Source organism: Rhinopithecus roxellana, chromosome 6, assembly GCF_007565055.1.
Source record: "Rhinopithecus roxellana isolate Shanxi Qingling chromosome 6, ASM756505v1, whole genome shotgun sequence".
In the NCBI taxonomy this organism is placed as follows: Eukaryota; Metazoa; Chordata; class Mammalia; order Primates; family Cercopithecidae; genus Rhinopithecus; species Rhinopithecus roxellana.
Window position 1 is genome coordinate 59,331,428 of NC_044554.1, and position 20,397 is coordinate 59,351,824.

A 20,397-nucleotide genomic window follows, 5' to 3' on the forward strand; every position below is an offset into this window, starting at 1 on the left:
CATTTTGTATCCCCGTTTTTGGTACCAAGCAGAAGAGTACACTGATGTATCAGTGGGTAAAGACAGTGAAAAAATTCCGTGAAAACTGATACTAGAAACTAAACAAAAAGCTAACTGCAAAGCAGCATGTAGTACTTTGATGCTGACAGCACCAGCTCAGAGTTATGATATGTAGACTTGGAACACAATTGCATGGAAATGCTCTAGGAGCTTGGAAAAAGAATGCATCTTTCTTTAGCTAAGACACTCAAATAAGCTTGGCCACTAGCTTTGCTTCATAGAAATTGTCAAGCAACACTAGGTATAAACAATTAGGTTCATGTTTTTTCTTTAGGTGCTAGGACTTCCGTAGGTATGCAGTTTTTCTGCCAGGAGTCACTGTATAACATGCATTATACAGTGCATAATTATAACAATAACTTTCCGTAAAGAATTCCTGAACTTCAAAATAGATTACCAGGTGATAGGAGTAAAATAACCAATAATCACTTATTATAAGTTGAACACATAATACTCTGGTTTTTCCACTACTGAGAATGAGTATGGGTTTAAAAGTCATACTTTATATACCAGCTTATTGAGTGTCTTGGTTATTTGTCAAATTGCCATATGCTTTCCTCTTGAAGAACTGATATCTATTCAGAGCAGAGACATTAAACAATTGACCTCAGGCAAAAGCAAGGAGGTATCAGGTAAGGTTTCTTTTCTCTTGGAACAGAGAAGAGAAAGGATGAGGAATGAGTAGGGGAGGGGGTTTTAGGACGAGGAAGAGAGAGATGTGAACCCTGGCAGGGGCAAAATGAGGTACACACTGATACAAAGAAGGGAGGAGTAGACATGGGCCTACTTGAGGGTGAAGGGTAGAAGGAGGGTTAGAACCAAAACACTACCCATCGGGTACTATGTTTCTTAACTGGGTGACAAAATATTCTGTACGCTAAATCCCCATGACACGCAATTTACCCATGTAACAAACCTGCATACATATCCCTGAATCTAAAATAAAAGTTGGAAAGAAAAAAAAAAAGAGATACTATACAGAAGAGTAAATGCTTTGTGTAAAATTGCCAAAAAAAGTGAAAATGGCTTAAGATGATCGATTTTTTTTCTGGGACAGAAGTGTTAGAACAACAGTGTATTTGGGAGCAGCAGGGAACTATCAGAGCAGTCACAGGGTTTGAGGATGTGTGCAGAGTTATTTTTAAAGCAAATAACAATTCTAACCCAAAGGAATAATTACCCATGGTTAAATAACCTACATTAATCAGTAGTGACCCCACTGTCCTACCACTCCCCAGTCTCAGTCTTGTGCCCCAGAAACAACCACATATAACTGTTTAAACAGGTACTACCGTAACCAGGAGTGGTGGCTCACACCTGCAATCCCAGCACGTTGGGAGGCCGAGGTGGATGGATCACAAGGTCAGGAGTTCAAGACCAGCCTGGCCAATATGGTGAAACCCCATCTCTACTAAAAATACAAAAATTAGCCAGGCATGGTGGCACGTGCCTGTAGTCCCAGCGACTTGGGAGACTGAGGCAGAAGAATCGCTTGAACCCGGGAGGCAGAGGTTGCAGTGAGCCAAGATCGCGCCACTGCACTCCAGCCTAGGCGACAGATAGAGATGCTGTCTCAAAAAAAAAAAAAAAAAAAGTACTACTGTTTCTAAAATTCTTCCAGTGATTTTCACCATCTCTCTAAAAAATCTTTTGAAATGGCTACTTGTTGATGTTAATTTTAGATAATGTGCTCTGACCTCGTTTGATGGATGCATGAGGAACCCCTCCCCTGAGCTCCAATTCCATCCCCTTTGTCTTTCTAATGTAGTTATAGTATGCTTTTTAGTTCTCTGGCCTCTTCTGTGTAGGTTTATCCATATTTTTCCTTCCAGCAGTAGCACTCACCGCACTATTAAGGGTCTGCTTACTTGTTTGACTCACCCACAGACTGTGAGTGAGGGGAGTAGCGTGGAGTGTGGAGGCGGAGGAGGGTTTCTGGGAGGAGATGCTGGAGGAGTTGATACCGGAGCTGAATCTTGATGGCAAAGGTGAGTATGAAAGAGGATGGTGGACTGGGAAGTGGAAACAATTTAACAGGGAGAGAAAGGCAGATGTGAGGAGGCAAATGGTCCTTCACCCCCTGGCAGGGAATTTCAGCTTGCAGCAGAGAACAGGCATCAGCAGAGACAGAGCGGGGCAAAGCCTACAGAAGGCATGGGCTTTCGGCAGTGCTTCTAGACCTTCTCACCACTTGCCCTTGGTCTTGGGAACACTTCTGCCTGCAACCTACCCAAGGCTTGATCACAGGCATCCTGCCCACCACCACAACGGCACAGGTGACCACTGCCAGCCTTTCTCAAGGGCTAAGTGGGACTACCTTGCATTTTTTTCTTTTATTAAGCTTCAAATGAAAGAGGTATGGTATTAAATGTCCACTGTAATGGAAAAAAATTAAATTAAATAAAAAATGAAATGTAGGAGACAAATTAGTAACACTTTAATGATACTAACAGATAATTATAATTCTCAAATAATTATCCAAATACACTAGCATTAATGTGATGTGTAGGGGAGATTTTACATTTTGTTTTTTTCCATTTACTGCCAATCTTATGCTAACAAGAATGGTATCATTTTCATATAATAACAGAATGCCTAATTCAATCATCTTGAACATTAATTGATATGTTTGCAGCTGAGTCTCCAGTTAATGACCTGTCTTTTTTGTTTAGTTTTGAGATTTAAGTCAGCTTCTCATCCAGACTTGCCTGGCAGCATCCTATATCTATCTACGACCTTCACCTCATTTAACTGCGGCAAAGAAAATATTTTAGTAAAGCATTTTCTACTCTTGCACTTATTTAATATATTCATGTTTTCTAATTTGTCTTTCCTTTTATAATTATATTTTAAAAGTTACATTAAGCATCCAGATATAATGAAATAAATGTCTCCAATTTATGCACATAAATATGAACATTTTGTTCAAGACAGCTAAAGTCTTTTTTTTCCCCACTTCACTCCTTTCATTTACTCCTTCAAACTCATCTAAAGATTCTTTGGTAGTTATAGTCAGCTGGAACCTTTTAACAGCTGTGGCTTATATTACGTTGAGAATCTTTCAAATTTCCAACAGGAACTTTTCTGAGAATCATTTGTGCTTTACTTTATTCATATAATTTCCTCATCTAAACACATTCCTAGCCCTGCTAGAGTTCTGCTTCTCTTGGAATTGTTTAATCTGAATTGGATGAAAAAATTGAAGAGGTATAAAGAACTACTAAGGACAAAAACAAAACAAACTAGTTAATGATGGTGCTGAGGACCAGAATGTAGGCCAGTGACTTTCCAAAGGGAATTTCTTACTATGCATGTAACTTTTAGAGACTTCACTGAAGCCTGAGGCCTCCTCATTTTTTTTGTTTTTACATTTTATTCCTTTCATTTGATGAGTAGCTGATCCTTCTCACTCATTCAACATTTATTGAGGACCTATGGTATGAGGACCTATGCTAAGAGGATTCCACAGAAGAAAAGTAAAAGTGCAAACCTGCTTTCTGCTTTTATTCCTTTTTCACTGAACACTTAACATATGACTCACGTCAAATAATAACTTAAGATCAACCGTCTTGCTTGCTGGAAATGAATATTTTGCTGTTAATCATGTTGACTTCCTAATTTCACAAAACCCCAAAAGGTAGTCATAATAAACATACCACTCATCTGATTCTCCAGACAAAATAGAAAAGTTATTTTCTGAATAACTCAATAACCACAAATAGCTACAAAACATCCTTTAGTCTCTCTTCCCTATTCAGGACTGCATCGCCCTCCACCCAAAACCTATGTAATGTATTTCACATCATTTTTATATTTCATTCTCCCATCTTCTTTTCAACAATGATTATTATTTTTTCTTTGCATTGATTAGTCAGACATATAACTCAGAGGAAAATAAGACAAGTAGTTTTAAAGCATCTAGATTCAATGTATTGTTTTTCCTCCAAATACAGCTGGATGTTCTGTTTAACAACCTGTTACTGGAAGGGAGAGAACCTATAACAATATAATACATTATAATACATTTGGTAACAATATAATACATTAGGTATAATATAATGAATACCATAGAAAACAAAATCTAGAGTCAAAATGCTTATATGATAAATGTCTGTGACATTAGCATAAAATGACTCAACTATCAGTCAAGATTATGATGGTCAATGAAAATGAAGGAATAATTCAAATGTCAAAATCCACAAATTCCTGATTCATTTTTAGGCTGGTCAGTCATAGTGTGGTGGCTCTGGAAGTCAGATTACCTAGAGTCAATTTCTAGCTCTGTCACTTAGTGGCTGTGTGAATTTGGGGAAGTCATTTACTTCTTCTGCACCTCAGTTTCCTCATATGTTGAGTAGGAACAATAATTCCTGAAACTTTGTACTGCTGCTGTACAGTGCCAGGCACTGACAACTCTTATTGCTGTGACTGCTGGAATAGACAGAACAATCTTAATTCTTTTTTTCTTTTTTTGAGATGGAGTCTCGCTCTGTCACATAGGCTGGAGTGCAGTGGCCCAATCTCAGCTCACTGCAACTTCCGTCTCCTGAGTTCAAGCAATTCTCCTGCCTCAGCCTCCTAAGTAGCTGGGACTATAGGCATGTGCCACCACTCCCGGCTAATTTTTTTTTCTATTTTAGCAGAGACGGGGTTTCATCATGTTGGTCAGGCTGGTCTCGAACTCCTGACCTCGTGATCCACCCACCTCAGCCTCCCAAAGTGCTGGGATTACATGCACAATCTTAATTATTTATTGTGCATCTTTCAAGACTAATCTGTAGGTTTTATATATTGCTTGACCTTTAGCACCTGAAAATTCTGCTCCAGGTCCTGCCAATCACACCTATCCACTTAAGGATTTTCAAACCCGGCTCTAGAGAACTGATTCTTCTTCTTTCATTCAGGGTATGAATGAAATGGGGGTAACAATTTGGGGGGGGGCAGCTGCTGTTTTTCTAATACACATGGCCTCCCTAGCTCCTTCCCTGTCCCCTTTGCTTCCCCCAACACCTTATCCCTTCGTTAATTACATCTCCAGAAAGCAGGAATGCCTTTTACCAGCAGATACTCATTGATCTCAAAAGGATAAATATATACATATATATGGCAGGTGCAAAGACAATGGGCTAGAAAGCCTGCTTTCAGCTTCTTTGGGAATAAAAGGATATTTGCTATTTTTCTTTTTTCTATGAACGCCCTTGCTTGACCTATTTTTCCTCCCTCCATTCAAAGTTAAGCCTGGAAATAATACATTTTATTTTTTAGTTAAAAAGCAAGAATAGAAAAGAGCCTCGTTTAGTAATGAAGGGAACATAACCTTTATTCAATGCAAAGGGCACTGGATTCTATATTCATCTATGTGCCAAGCAGCCCTCTGAGCTTTACAAACTAATTATAGGGGGAAATTGTGACTTTTCAGTCTTTTTGGCTCATGCCATATTCTATGGTGCTCTAAAGTGCTAAATCAAGGCACTCTGCCAAGTCTACCACATTGGAATACCAATGAAGAGTGTCCTCTTCTACTTACCTTTGCTTTAAACTTCTAATTGGGATAGAGAATGTGACAGGTTAAAAGGAAAGAGTCAATCATATACCAAATAGACCTAAAAGTTACTTTTCTTTTGTTAAGGCAAATATAGTTTGTTTTTCAAGCCATGCCTATAAGCAAAAACATGGATAAATCCTTTAGGCATAATGTTGAACAAAATAAATCAGATGCTATGACTAAATTTATATAAAATTAAAAGACAAGTAAATCTAAACTATGGTGATGAAAGTCAGACTAGTGGTTACTTTGAGAGCAGGACTTTTGGGGATACTAGAAAAATTGTATATTTTGATCTGGGATGTTATATAATGAGATATAACATTACATTTAGTTATACACTTAAGATTACACTTTACTTCATGTATTAAGAAATATACATTTAATTTGTTTTGCCTTCAAATTTAAGATGGAAAGTGATATAACTCAGTGAGCCAAACAAGAATAAAGAAAGCCAGGACCTTGATTCTAGCTTTTCTAAATCAGAAGCATGAGGTGGTAAAAACTCATTTCTTTGGATCAGTATTCTCTCTTCTGGAATGAGGCTAGAAAGCATTCCCTTCAATTTAAGCTACTGAAGATACCTCATAAGACTGATGGAAAATCCCATTGCTAAGCATCGAATACAATTAAGGAGTTACAGAAAAATAGGCTGAGGGACAAGAAGAAGAAGATATTTAGTCATTTAAAATAATCTGCAAGGTTGGGAAAAAGTAATTTTTCTTCCAGAAGCTGCTTGTAGTGCGACTATTAAGGTTGACAGCTGTAGTTAGATGAGTATGCTTACAGAGAACGAGTGGGGACATGTTCACCCAGGTGTCTTCAAAATCTGGCAGTGGGAAAATATTATGGCAATACTGTAAAAGAGTGGAGCCTTGTGGCTTGACTTCTGTCCTAAGGTCAGTTTAATTATTTCTACTCAGGGCTCTAATGATCTCTCAATCATTCTTTACCTGTCTTGATAGAAAAAAAACCCTCAAGTTACTCTCTACACTATAGTCACGACAACATGATGCAAATGAAGGGAAGAGAACAGGTAGAGGAAATAAAAATGTAAGCGCTTATAATTTATATCAGATGCAGGGGGAAAATATGTTCAGCACAATAAAGGTTTTAGAAGAAAACATCTCTGTGACTTTGGTATATCACAGATTTCTTAAATAGGATTCAAAATGTCCCTGTCCATAAATAATATCAAATTCAATTTATTAAAACTTTCAAAAGTCTGTTTAGTAAAAGACACCATTAAGAGAGTAAAAACGGCAACCTGTACAATGGGAGAAGATCTGTTGGTAGGTTGATCTATCTATCTATCTCAAATATGTTACATCCAGATATGCAAAGAACTCTTAAAAGTCACTAAGACAGGCAAGCTCATTAAAATGGGCAGTAGATTTGAACAAATGTGTTACCAAAGAGGATATTCAAATGGCCAATGAATACGTAAGTGCACATAAAAAAGTGTTCAAGTTCATTGTTCAAGAGATAAATGCATATTAAACGACAAAGAGATACCCTTACAAACCTACTGGGCTGGCTAAAATAAAAAATTAAGTGCTGGTGAGATATAGGGCAACTAGAACTCTCATACAACACTATAAGGGAAGCCGAGGTGGGCAGATAACAAGGTCAAGAGTTCGAGACGAGCCTGGCCAATACGGTGAAACCGTTTCTACTAAAAATACAAAAATCAGCTGGGCATTGTGGTGGGCGCCTGTAATCTCAGCTACTTGGGAGGCTGAGGCAGGAGAATCTCTTGGAACCAGAAGGCGGCGGTTGCAGTGGGCTGAGATTGCACCACTGCACTCCAGCCTAGGCGAAGGGTGAAACTCTGTCTCAAGGAAAAAAAAAGTATAAACTCTTACCACCACTTTGGAAAATTATTTGGCAGTGTATACTAAAACTCAACATATGCATACTCTATTACCCAGAACTTCTACTCCTAGGATATACCCAACCAAAATGCATATATATGGTTATCAAAAACCCCCAGGATATTCATAACAGCACTATTTGAAATAGTTCCAAGTGCCCATCAGAATGATGTATGTATGAATACACAATCACATGTACATACATACACACACATAGACACACACATGTATAAATTGTTTAAAAACCTTGTTGTAGTAACATAATGAAATACAATATAGACTATGGAGTAATGAGAACCTATATACAACAATATGGATGAATCTTGCTCACATAATGTGGAACATAAGAAGGCAGTCATAAAAATAAAAATGTATATAATTGCATGATTCCACTTATATAAGGTCCAAAAATAGATTAAACTAGTCTAGTAGTTATGAGTCAGCTAGGGTAACTTTTCAAGAGGCAGGCAGTAACTAGAAGGAAGGAGGACAAGAAGGCCTTTTGTTGTTATGTTCTATTTCTTATTGCTAATATTCTGTTTCTTGATCTGTGTATTGGTTACAAAAGAGAAAAGTGTAAAAATTGGCACAGTTGTGACTTTGATATGTGCACCTTCTCACATATTTATTATGCTTCATTAAATGTATGTATATATAATAAATAGATATCCAATAAAAAGCAAACTACAGGTAATGCAAGAAGAGATGAAAACTCTAAGATAAAGAATCAAGAGGAAATGTTAGAAATAAAAAACACTGTAACAAAAATAAAGATGCCTCCAATGGGCTCAGCAATAGATTGGATATGGCCAAGGAAAGAACTGGAGACACTGAAGAAATGTCAATAGAAACTTTCAAAACTGAGCCAGAAAGAGAAAAGAAGAATAAAACAACAGAATATCTAAGAACTCTGAGACAGTTAAAAAACATATGATCCAAGAACTATAAGACAGTTTAAAAAGGTATAACATATGCATAATGGGAATATTAGAAGGAGAAGAAAGAGGAAAAGGAACAGAAGAAATATTTGAAGCAAGAGTAACTGAAAATTACCCCACATCAATTGGAGATAACAAACCACAGATCCAGGAGGCTCAGAAAGCACCAAGCAGGATACACACCATAAATTCTACACTTTGGCATATCATATTCAAAGTACACAAAATCAAAGACAAAAAAATCTTTAAAGAAATCAGAGGGGGAAAAATCATATAGAGGAACAAGGGTAAGAATTATAACAGATTTCTCTTCAGAAATCATGCAGGCAAGAAGAGAGTGGAGTGAAATATTTATTTGTTAAAAGAAAAAACAACAACAATCAATTGTGATATTTACTTTTATATGTCAACTTGACTGGGCTAAGAGATGCTCAGATAACTGGTATAATATTTCTGGTGTGTCTGTGAGGGTGTTTCTAGAAGAGATTAGCATTTTAATCAGTAGACTTAGTAAAGAAGATCCTCCCCCACCAACATGGATGGGTATCATCCAATCCACTGAGGGCCTGAATAGAACAGAAAGGTGGAGATGGGTGAAGTCCTTCTCTGCATGCTAGAGCAGGACACCCATTTTCTCTTGTCCTCATACACTGAAGCTCCTGGTTCTCAGGCCTTCAGACTCCATGACTTACACTAGCCCCACCCTCCACCCCTGTTCTCAGGTCTTTGGACTTGGAATAAATTACACCACTGACTTTCCTTGTTCTCCAGCTTGCAAATGGTGGATGGTGGAACTTGGTCTCATAATTTAATGAGCTAATTCCTATAATCAGTCAATCAATCTGTCTGTCTATCCATCCCTCCATCCTATTAGGTCTGTTTCTTTGCAAAACCTTGACTAATACATCAGTCTAGATTTCTGTACCCAGTGAAATTATCCTTTCAGTGAAGAAAAAATAAACACTTTCTCAGACAAATAAGAACTGAAGGAATTTGCTGCCAGTACATCTGTCTTGCAAGAAATGTCAAAAGAAGTTCTTCAGAGAGAAGAAAATTGATACAGATCAGAAACCTGGATCTACACTGAGAAAGGAAGAGAATTAGGGAGGAATAAACAAAGGTAAAAATAAACCTTTCCTAATTCTTACTTGTAGTGTACAGTATAGTGTGTAGTGGTACAGTGTTATTGAAAGCAGACTTGGATTAGTTATAAATGTATACTACGAATGCAAGGAGTAAAAAAGAAGTATAACTAATATGGTAAAAGACAAGAAAAATGGGATCATACAAAATAATTAAAACAAGAGAAGACAGAAAAGCACAATTCACAAAAATAATGTTGGACTTAATTAAAAGTTCTCCTCTGCAAAAGATGTCATGAAGAGAATGAAAAGGCAAACCACAGGCTGGGAGAAAATCTTTGCAAAATACTTATCAGATAAAGGACTGCTACCCAAAATATACAAATAACTCTTAAAACTGGGAAGAATATTCATAACCCAATTAAAAAGTAGGCAAAAGATCTGAATAAACACTTCACCAAAGATATACCGACAGCAAATAGCATATGAAAAGATGTTCAACATCACATGTCATTAGGAAATTGCTAATTAATACAATGAGATATCACTAGACATTCATAAGAATGGCTAAAATCCAAAATACTGACAGCATCAAATGTTGGCAAGGATGTGGAGAAACAGGAGCTCTTGTTCCTTGCTGTTAGGAATGTCAAATGATACAACCACTTCGGAATACATTTTGGCAGTTTCTTATACAACTAAACATACTTTACCCTTATGATCCAGCAATCACATTCTTTGGTATTTACTCAAATGAGTTAAAAACTTGCATCCACACACAAACCAGTACACAAATTATTTACAGCACCTTTGTTCATAATTGCCAAAACTTGAAAGCAACTAAGATATCCTTCAATAGATGAGTGAATAAAGTAGTACATCTATGAAATGGAACATAATTCAGAGATAAAAAGAAATGAGCAATAATACCACAAAAAAACATGGAGGAAACTTAAATGCATATTGCTAAGCAAAAGAAGTCATTCTCAAGAGGAAACATGCTGTATGATTTCAATTGTATAACGTTCTGCAAAAGACGAAACTATGGAGATAATAAAAAGATCAGTGGTTGCCGGGGCTCAGGGTGTCGAGGGAGGGAGGGATGAATAGGAGAACACAGGAAGTTTTTAGGGTAGCAAAATTATTATTCTGCATAATACTATAATGGTGGATGTATTCCTTATACATGTGTCAAAACACATATATTTAGAATATGAAGAGTGATCCTTAATGTAAACTACAGACTTTAGTCATTAATATTGTATCAGTATTAGCTCATCAATTATAACAAATATACCACATGAATGCAAGATGTTAAAAACAGAGGAAATGGTTGGTGGAAGTGTAAGGGGATCTATGGCAACTCCGTACTTTTTGTCCAAGTTTTTCTGTAAACCTAAAATTGCTCCTTCAAAAAATGAAGGTGGTGAGAGATAGAGTTTTCTTATATAATTAACTAGCTAACAAGTTTCTTTCAGATACTGTGAAAAATAAGGAAGAAAAACATAAACAGGAAGAATTTAGGTTAAATTACACATGCACTTTTGAGTATAATGGTTTTGAGAAAGTTTAACATGACGCTATAGAAAATTTTCATATTAAAAAGTTGGTAAAAATATGACACTATAGTGTATGATTATAGGTTAACTTTGTGAGCAGTAAAGATTTGTCTACGTTTGCACAGTTTGAGAGAGAGAGACAAGAACACAGTTCTGTGATGAATTAAAACATGGGCCATTACTCCTTTTATTCCTCTTCTAGTCTTTGTTTCTTTAAAATGCTTTTATTTTATTTTTACCACTTACTCAATTCACTTAGGCAAAAGAAAATAATATTAAACCTAACTTTGATGTGACAAAGTATTACCACCATTGTTTTTCTACTTTACACTGCTCTAAAGTGACAGAGGTGAAAATGTTTCACTGTGACAAGCCAGCCATATGGAAATGAGTAACTTCATCAAATGAGGCCACATTTTCATGACTAAGTAAATAATTCAAATTGAACAAAGGCAAATATTGAGTGATAAAAGAAAGACTCTACTTTTGTTAAAACACAGAAAACAATCACAGATGATACTAAGTACGTGAACACACACACAGGAAGCACATTTGTGTTTTCCAGAAAGCCCAACAAACAGTTCTACGGACTGAAGAACATGTTAAGAACAATCATAACATATTCTGTATGGACAGAAATTTATCTTACTCTCATGTTTGAAAGGGTATGGCCCATATGGGGGCTATAAACAGCTTTGCTGAATGAATGAATGAATGAATTCTATTTTTCCTCTAAGAGGAAAGAAGAACCTATAAATTAAGAGATATTTTAACCCAATTTAGCAATGTTCCAAATTTGACTTGCATTAATGTTTTTCCTTCTGAAGTTTTGAGCTCAAGGCACACTTGCATGGGAAATGAGGTGAGGCAGGAAGAAAACAGATTTTACTAAGTTCAAGTAATTGCTGTTTGATTTTTAGAATTGGCCAAAATCTCATGTAAGGAAAAGATTGGTTAAACAGATGTGCTTCCTCCCCATGTTTAGTACAACTTAGAAAATGGACCCTTTACCTTATGAAATCTTCTTCCTCCTCTCTTTTTGGCCTCAGCTGTTTGGGTTGAGCCATATTCATCCAGTTTGGTAGAGATTTCAAGAGTCTGCTGATATCATCATCTTTTGCCCAGGATGCACTGATAACAAGTTTTTCTTCTGACTGGACAATACCCCTAAACACAGCCAATAGAAAAAGAGACACTGTAGCATGATGCCTGGTATTCAGTTAGCATTTCCATCTACCTTTGCTGCAAAAAAGAGATCACACTCATCTCTCTTTTGAACATAATCCATTATCTAAGTTGGAGTCCGTGATACCCATTAGTAGATCAAATTACTGGGGAACAGCACTTCCACATTTCATTCTTAGTTTCTTAGTTCTTGAGTAATTGTGACAGTTGAAAACACTAACTAGGTCCTCTTACTGTATTTGATCCCTTAGGATAAATAAAAGCGTATGGTATGTTTTGGGGGAATCTTTTAAGAAAAAGTGGGATCTTTGAATAAAAAGTGGGATAACCATGTTAAACAATGCTATTAAGTGACAACATAACTAGTACCTGAAAGGTGACAGAAGTGTTACAAAAGGTTGTACTCTGACTTCTTGGTTTAAATTATCAATTAGTTCTAGGTGAGGGTATTGTTTGAATTATGGACACCCCTCTCTTCACAGCCAATCTACCATCATTAAGAAACCCTGGGGGGCGGAGCAAGATGGCCAAATAGGAACAGCTCCAGTCTCCAACTCCCAGCGCGAGTGACACAGAAGACCGGTGATTTCTGCATTTTCAACTGAGGTACTGGGGTCATCTCATTAGGGAGTGCCGGACAATCGGTGCTGCTCAGTTGCTGCAGCCCGACCAGTGAGAGCTGAAGCAGGGCAAGGCATCGCCTCACCTGGGAAGCGCAAGGAGGAAGGGAATCCCTTTTCCTAGCCAGGGGAACTGAGACACACAACACCTGGAAAATCGGGTAACTCCCACCCCAATACTGCACTTTAAGCAAATGGGCACACCAGGAGAATATATCCCACACCTGGCCGGGAGGCTCCCACACCTACGGAGTCTCCCTCATTGCTAACACAGCAGTCTGTGATCTAACCACAAGGCAGCAGCGAGGTTGGGGGAGGGGCGCCCGCCATTGCTGAGGCTTAAGTAGGTAAACAAAGCCGCTAGGAAGCTCAAACTGGGTGGAGCTCACAGCAGCTCAAGGAAATCTGCCTGTCTCTGTAGACTCCACCTCTGGGGACAGGGCACAGTTAACAACAACAACAACAAAAGCAGCAGAAACCTTTGCAGACGCAAATGACTCTGTCTGACAGCTTTGAAGAGAGCAGTGGATCTCCCAACACAGAGGTTGAGATCTGAGAACGGACAGACTGCCTGCTCAAGTGGGTCCTTGACCCCTGAGTAGCCTAACTGGGAGACATCCCCCACTAGGGGCAGTCTGACACCCCACACCTCACAGGGTGGAGTACACCCCTGAGAGGAAGCTTCCAAAGTAAGAATCAGACAGGCACACTCGCTGTTCAGCAATATTCTATCTTCTGCAACCTCTGCTGCTGATACCCAGGCAAACAGGGTCTGGAGTGGACCTCAAGCAATCTCCAACAGACCTACAGCTGAGGGTCCTGACTGTTAGAAGGAAAACTATTAAACAGGAAAGACACCTGTACCAAAACCCCATCAGTACGTCACCATCATCAAAGACCAGAGACAGATAAAACCACAAAGATGGGGAAAAAGCAGGGCAGAAAAGCTGGAAATTCAAAAAAATAAGAGCACATCTCCCCCTGCAAAGGGGCGCAGTCCGTCGCCAGCAACGGATCAAAGCTGGTCAGAGAATGACTTTGATGAGATGAGAGAAGAAGGCTTCAGTCCATCAAACTTCTCAGAGCTAAAGGAGGAATTACGTACCCAGAGCAAAGAAACTAAAAATCTTGAAAAAAGAGTGGAAGAATTGACAGCTAGACTAATTAATGCAGAGAAGGTCATAAACGAAATGACAGAGATGAAAACCATGACACGAGAAATACGTGACAAATGCACAAGCTTCAGTAACCGACTCGATCACCTGGAAGAAAGAGTATCAGCGATTGAGGATCAAACGAATGAAATGAAGTGAGAAGAGAAACCAAAAGAAAAAAGAAGAAAAAGAAATGAACAAAGCCTACAAGAAGTATGGGATTATGTAAAAAGACCAAATCTACATCAGATTGGGGTGCCTGAAAGTGAGGGGGAAAATGGAACCAAGTTGGAAAACACTCTTCAGGATATCATCCAGGAGAACTTCCCCAACCTAGTAGGGCAGGCCAACATTCAAATTCAGGAAATACAGAGAACGCCACAAAGATACTCCTCGAGAAGAGCAACTCCAAGACACATAATTGCCAGATTCACCAAAGTTGAAATGAAGGAAAGAATCTTAAGGGCAGCCAGAGAGAAAGGTCGGGTTACCCACAAAGGGAAGCCCATCAGACTAACAGCAGATCTCTCGGCAGAAACTCTACAAGCCGGAAGAGAGAGGGGGCCAATATTCAACGTTCTTAAAGAAAAGAATTTTCAACCCAGAATTTCATATCCAGCCAAACTAAGTTTCATCAGTGAAGGAGAAATAAAATCCTTTACAGATAAGCAAATGCTTAGAGATTTTGTCACCACCAGGCTTGCCTTACAAGAGACCCTGAAGGAAGCCCTAAACATGGAAAGGAACAACCGGTACCAGCCATTGCAAAAACATGCCAAAATGTAAAGACCATCGAGGCTAGGAAGAAACTGCATCAACTAACGAGCAAAATAACCAGTTAATATCATAATGGAAGGATCAAGTTCACACATAACAATATTAACCTTAAATGTAAATGGACTAAATGCTCCAATTAAAAGACACAGACTGGCAAACTGGATAAAGAGTCAAGACCCATCAGTCTGCTGTATTCAGGAGACCCATCTCACATGCAGAGACACACATAGGCTCAAAATAAAGGGATGGAGGAAGATCTACCAAGCAAATGGAGAACAAAAAAAAAGCAGGGGTTGCAATCCTAGTCTCTGATAAAACAGACTTTAAACCATCAAAGATCAAAAGAGACAAAGAAGGCCATTACATAATGGTAAAGGGATCAATTCAACAGGAAGAGCTAACTCTCCTAAATATATATGCACCCAATACAGGAGCACCCAGATTCATAAAGCAAGTCCTTAGAGACTTGCAAAGAGACTTAGACTCCCATACAATAATAATGGGAGACTTCAACACTCCACTGTCAACATTAGACAGATCAACGAGACAGAAAGTTAACAAGGATATCCAGGAATTGAACTCATCTCTGCACCAAGCGGACCTAATAGACATCTATAGAACTCTCCACCCCAAATCAACAGAATATACATTCTTCTCAGCACCACATCGCACTTATTCCAAAATTGACCACATAATTGGAAGTAAAGCACTCCTCAGCAAATGTACAAGAACAGAAATTATAACAAACTGTCTCTCAGACCACAGTGCAATCAAACTAGAACTCAGGACTAAGAAACTCAATCAAAACCGCTCAACTACATGGAAACTGAACAACCTGCTCCTGAATGACTGCTGGGTACATAATGAAATGAAGGCAGAAATAAAGATGTTCTTTGAAACCAATGAGAACAAGGATACAACATACCAGAATCTCTGGGACACATTTAAAGCAGTGTGTAGAGGGAAATTTATAGCACTAAATGCCCACAAGAGAAAGCAGGAAAGATCTAAAATTGACACTCTAACATCACAATTAAAAGAACTAGAGAGGCAAGAGCAAACACATTCAAAAGCTAGCAGAAGGCAAGAAATAACTAAGATCAGAGCAGAACTGAAGGAGATAGAGACACAAAAAACCCTCCAAAAAATCAATGAATCCAGGAGTTGGTTTTTTGAAAAGATCAACAAAATTGACAGACCGCTAGCAAGACTAATAAAGAAGAAAAGAGGGCCGGGCGCGGTGGCTCAAGCCTATAATCCCAGCACTTTGGGAGGCCGAGACGGGCGGATCACGAGGTCAGGAGATCGAGACTATCCTGGCTAACACGGTGAAACCCCGTCTCTACTAAAAACTACAAAAAACTAGCCGGGCGAGGTGGCAGGCGCCTGTAGTCCCAGCTACTCGGGAGGCTGAGGCAGGAGAATGGCGTGAACCCGGGAGGCGGAGCTTGCAGTGAGCTGAGATCCGGCCACTGCACTCCAGCCTGGGTGACAGAGCGAGACTCCGTCTCAAAAAAAAAAAAAAAAGAAGAAGAAGAAAAGAGAGAGGAATCAAATAGATGCAATAAAAAATGATAAAGGGGATATCACCACCGACCCCACAGAAATACAAACTACCATCAGAGAATACTATAAACACCTCTACGCAAATCAACTAGAAAATCTAGAAGAAATGGATCATTTCCTGGACACTTAAACTCTCCCAAGACTAAACCAGGAAGAAGTTGAATCCCTGAATAGACCAATAGCAGGCTCTGAAATTGAGGCAACAATTAATAGCCTACCCACCAAAAAAAGTCCAGGACCAGATGGATTCACAGCTGAATTCTACCAGAGGTACAAGGAGGAGCTGGTACCATTCCTTCTGAAACTATTCCAATCAATAGAAAAAGAGGGAATCCTCCCTAATTCATTTTATGAGGCCAACATCTTCCTGATACCAAAGCCTGGCAGAGACACAACAAAAAAAGAGAATTTTAGACCAATATGACTGATGAACATCGATGCAAAAATCCTCAATAAAATACTGGCAAACCGAATCCAGCAGCACATCAAAAAGCTTATCCACCATGATCAAGTGGGCTTCATCCCTGGGATGCAAGGCTGGTTCAACATTTGCAAATCAATAAACATAATCCAGCATATAAACAGAACCAAAGACAAGAACCACATGATTATCTCAATAGATGCAGAAAAGGCTTTTCACAAAATTCAACAGCCCTTCATGCTAAAAATGCTCAATAAATTCGGTATTGATGGAACATACCTCAAAATAATAAGAGCTATTTATGATAAACCCACAGCTAATATCATACTGAATGGGCAAAAAGTGGAAAAATTCCCTTTGAAAACTGGCACAAGACAGGGATGCCCTCTCTCATCACTCCTATTCAACACAGTGTTGGAAGTTCTGGCTAGGGCAATCAGGCAAGAGAAAGAAATCAAGGGTATGCAGTTAGGAAAAGAAGAAGTCAAATTGTCCCTGTTTGCAGATGACATGATTGTATATTTAGAAAACCCCATTGTCTCAGCCCAAAATCTCCTTAAGCTGATAAGCAACTTCAACAAAGTCTCAGGATACAAAATTAATGTGCAAAAGTCACAAGCATTCTTATACACCAGTAACAGACAAACAGAGAGCCAAATCATGAATGAGCTTCCATTCACAATTGCTTCAAAGAGAATAAAATACCTAGGAATCCAACTTACAAGGGATGTCAAGGACCTCCTTCAAGAACTACAAACCACTGCTCAGTGAAATAAAAGAGGACACAAACAAATGGAAGAACATACCATGCTCATGGATAGGAAGAATCAATATCGTGACAATGGCCATACTGCCCAAGGTTATTTATAGATTCAATGCCATCCCCATCAAGCTACCAATGAGGTTCTTCACGGAATTGGAAGAAACTGCTTTGAAGTTCATATGGAACCAAAAAAGAGCCCGCATTGCCAAGACAATCCTAAGTCAAAAGAACAAAGCTGGAGGCATCACGCTACCTGACTTCAAACTATACTACAAGGCTACAGTAACCAAAACAGCATGGTACTGGTACCAAAACAGAGATATAGACCAATGGAACAGAACAGAGTCCTCAGAAATAATACCACACATCTACAGCCATCTGATCTTTGACAAACCTGAGAAAAACAAGAAATGGGGAAAGCATTCCCTATTTAATAAATGGTGCTGGGAAAATTGGCTAGCCATAAGTGGAAAGCTGAAACTGGATCCTTTCCTTACTCCTTATATGAAGATTAATTCAAGATGGATTAGAGACTTAAATGTTAGACCTAATACCATAAAAACCCTAGAAGAAAACCTAGGTAATACCATTCAGGACATAGGCATGGGCAAGGACTTCATGTCTAAAACACCAAAAGCAAAGGCAGCAAAAGCCAAAATTGACAAATGGGATCTAATTAAACTAAAGAGCTTCTGCACAGCAAAAGAAACTACCATCAGAGTGAACAGGCAACCTACAGAATGGGAGAACATTTTTGCAATCTACTCATCTGACAAAGGGCTAATATCCAGAATCTACAAAGAACTCAAACAAATTCACAAGAAAAAAACAACCCCATCAAAAAGTGGGCAAAGGATATGAACAGACATTTCTCAAAAGAAGACATTCATACAGCCAACAGACACATGAAAAAATGCTCATCATCACTCGCCATCAGAGAAATGCAAATCAAAACCACAATGAGATACCATCTCACACCAGTTAGAATGGCAATCATTAAAAAGTCAGGAAACAACAGGTGTTGGAGAGGATGTGGAGAAATAGGAACACTTTTACACTGTTGGTGGGATTGTAAACTAGTTCAACCATTATGGAAAACAGTATGGTGATTCCTCAAGGATCTAGAACTAGATGTACCATATGACCCAGCCATCCCACTACTGGGTATATACCCAAAGGATTATAAATCATGCTGCTATAAAGACACATGCACACGTATGTTTATTGCGGCACTATTCACAATAGCAAAGACTTGGAATCAACCCAAATGTCCATCTGTGACAGACTGGATTAAGAAAATGTGGCACATATACACCATGGAATGCTATGCAGCCATAAAAAAGGATGAATTTGCATCCTTTGTAAGGACATGGATGCAGCTGGAAACCATCATTCTTAGCAAACTATCACAAGAACAGAAAACCAAACACTGCATGTTCTCACTCATAGGCTGGAACTGAACAATGAGATCACTTGGACTTGGGAAGGGGAACATCACACACCGGGGCCTATCATGGGGAGGGGGGAGGGGGGAGGGGGGAGGGATTGCATTGGGAGTTATACCTGATATAAATGATGAATTGATGGGTGCTGACGAGTTGATGGGTGCAGCACACCAACATGGCACAAGTATACATATGTAACAAACCTGCACGTTATGCACATGCACCCTAGAACTTAAAGTATAATAAAAAAAAAAAAAAAAAAAAAAAAGAAACCCTGAGCCCCAGATGTCAGTCAGAAAAAGCCTTTGATTGCTGCCATCTCCACCGGGCTCTGACTAGTGACCTAGAGCTGACAGGCTTCAAGTCTTTTAATAGGGCCCGGGGTTAGCTATTAATACTGCTCTTACCAGAATGTTACCTGTAAATTCATCTTAAACGTTCAAGTTCAATTTAATTAAAAAGCTTTTCTTTCTGTTCAACATTTGTCACTGTAACTGATTTTAATGATCTAAATATCCTCGTCAGCAATACTAGGTGACAGAAGTGACATTTATTTACGAAAGGAGTGCCAATTAGCTGGCTCCTCCTCTGGGGCTGACCAAGACTCCAGAAGATTGCCCTCACCATAGGCAGGAATCTCTTTTGGTACTGGCGGACATTCTGCACTTCCAAATAAACAATATATATGGCATGTATGTATGATACCTCCTTGACCCAACAGACAATTAATGTTTGTAGACAAAAGAAGGTGGAGCCTGGGCCAGACGCAGTGGCTCACATCTATGACTGCAGCACTTTGGCAGGCTGAGGCAGGAGGACTGCTTGAGGCCAGGAGTTCAAGACTGGCCTGGGCAACATAGATTGACCCTCTCTACAATAAGCTGAAGCCTACAAAGCTTGATTCATGACAGACTGACTTAAGTTAACATAGTTTTGTGTTGTAGGGCAGGGGTCCCTAACCCCTGGGGCACGGACTGGTCCTGGTCCGTGGCCTGTTAAGAACTGGGCGGCACAGCAGGAGGTAAGCAGCAGGTCAGTGAGCATTACTACCTGAGCTCCCCTCCTGCCAGATCCGCGGAGGCATCAGAGTCTCATAGGAGTGCAAATTCTATTGTGAACTGCACATGCGAGGGATCTAGATCACATGCTTCTTATGAGAAACTAACTAATGTCTTATCATCTGAGGTGGAACAGTTACATCCTGAAACCATCCCATCCCCTTTTCTCCCCCCAAACCCCACCCCAGTCCCTGGTGACAAAAAGGTTGGGGACCACTGTTGTAGGGAGCAATATTACCCTGGTTCTTTTAAAATAACTAGAATAAATAAGACAGCTATTTATTTGCTCTCTTAAAGTTTTGAGCTCAAGGCACACATGCATGGGAAATTAGGTGAGGCAGGAGGAAAAC

General features: G+C 39.1%; 1 protein-coding gene across 1 annotated transcript in view; it reads right to left on the reverse strand.

Annotated features, from left to right (window-relative positions):
• EXOC4 (exocyst complex component 4) overlaps positions 1–20,397 on the reverse strand; it is an 850,866-nt gene that overhangs the window by 151,856 nt on the left and 678,613 nt on the right. Inside the window, exon 13 of the mRNA XM_010357736.2 lies at positions 12,070–12,225. Coding sequence (XP_010356038.2) covers positions 12,070–12,225 — 156 coding nt within the window. The remainder of the gene's footprint in view (positions 1–12,069; positions 12,226–20,397) is intronic.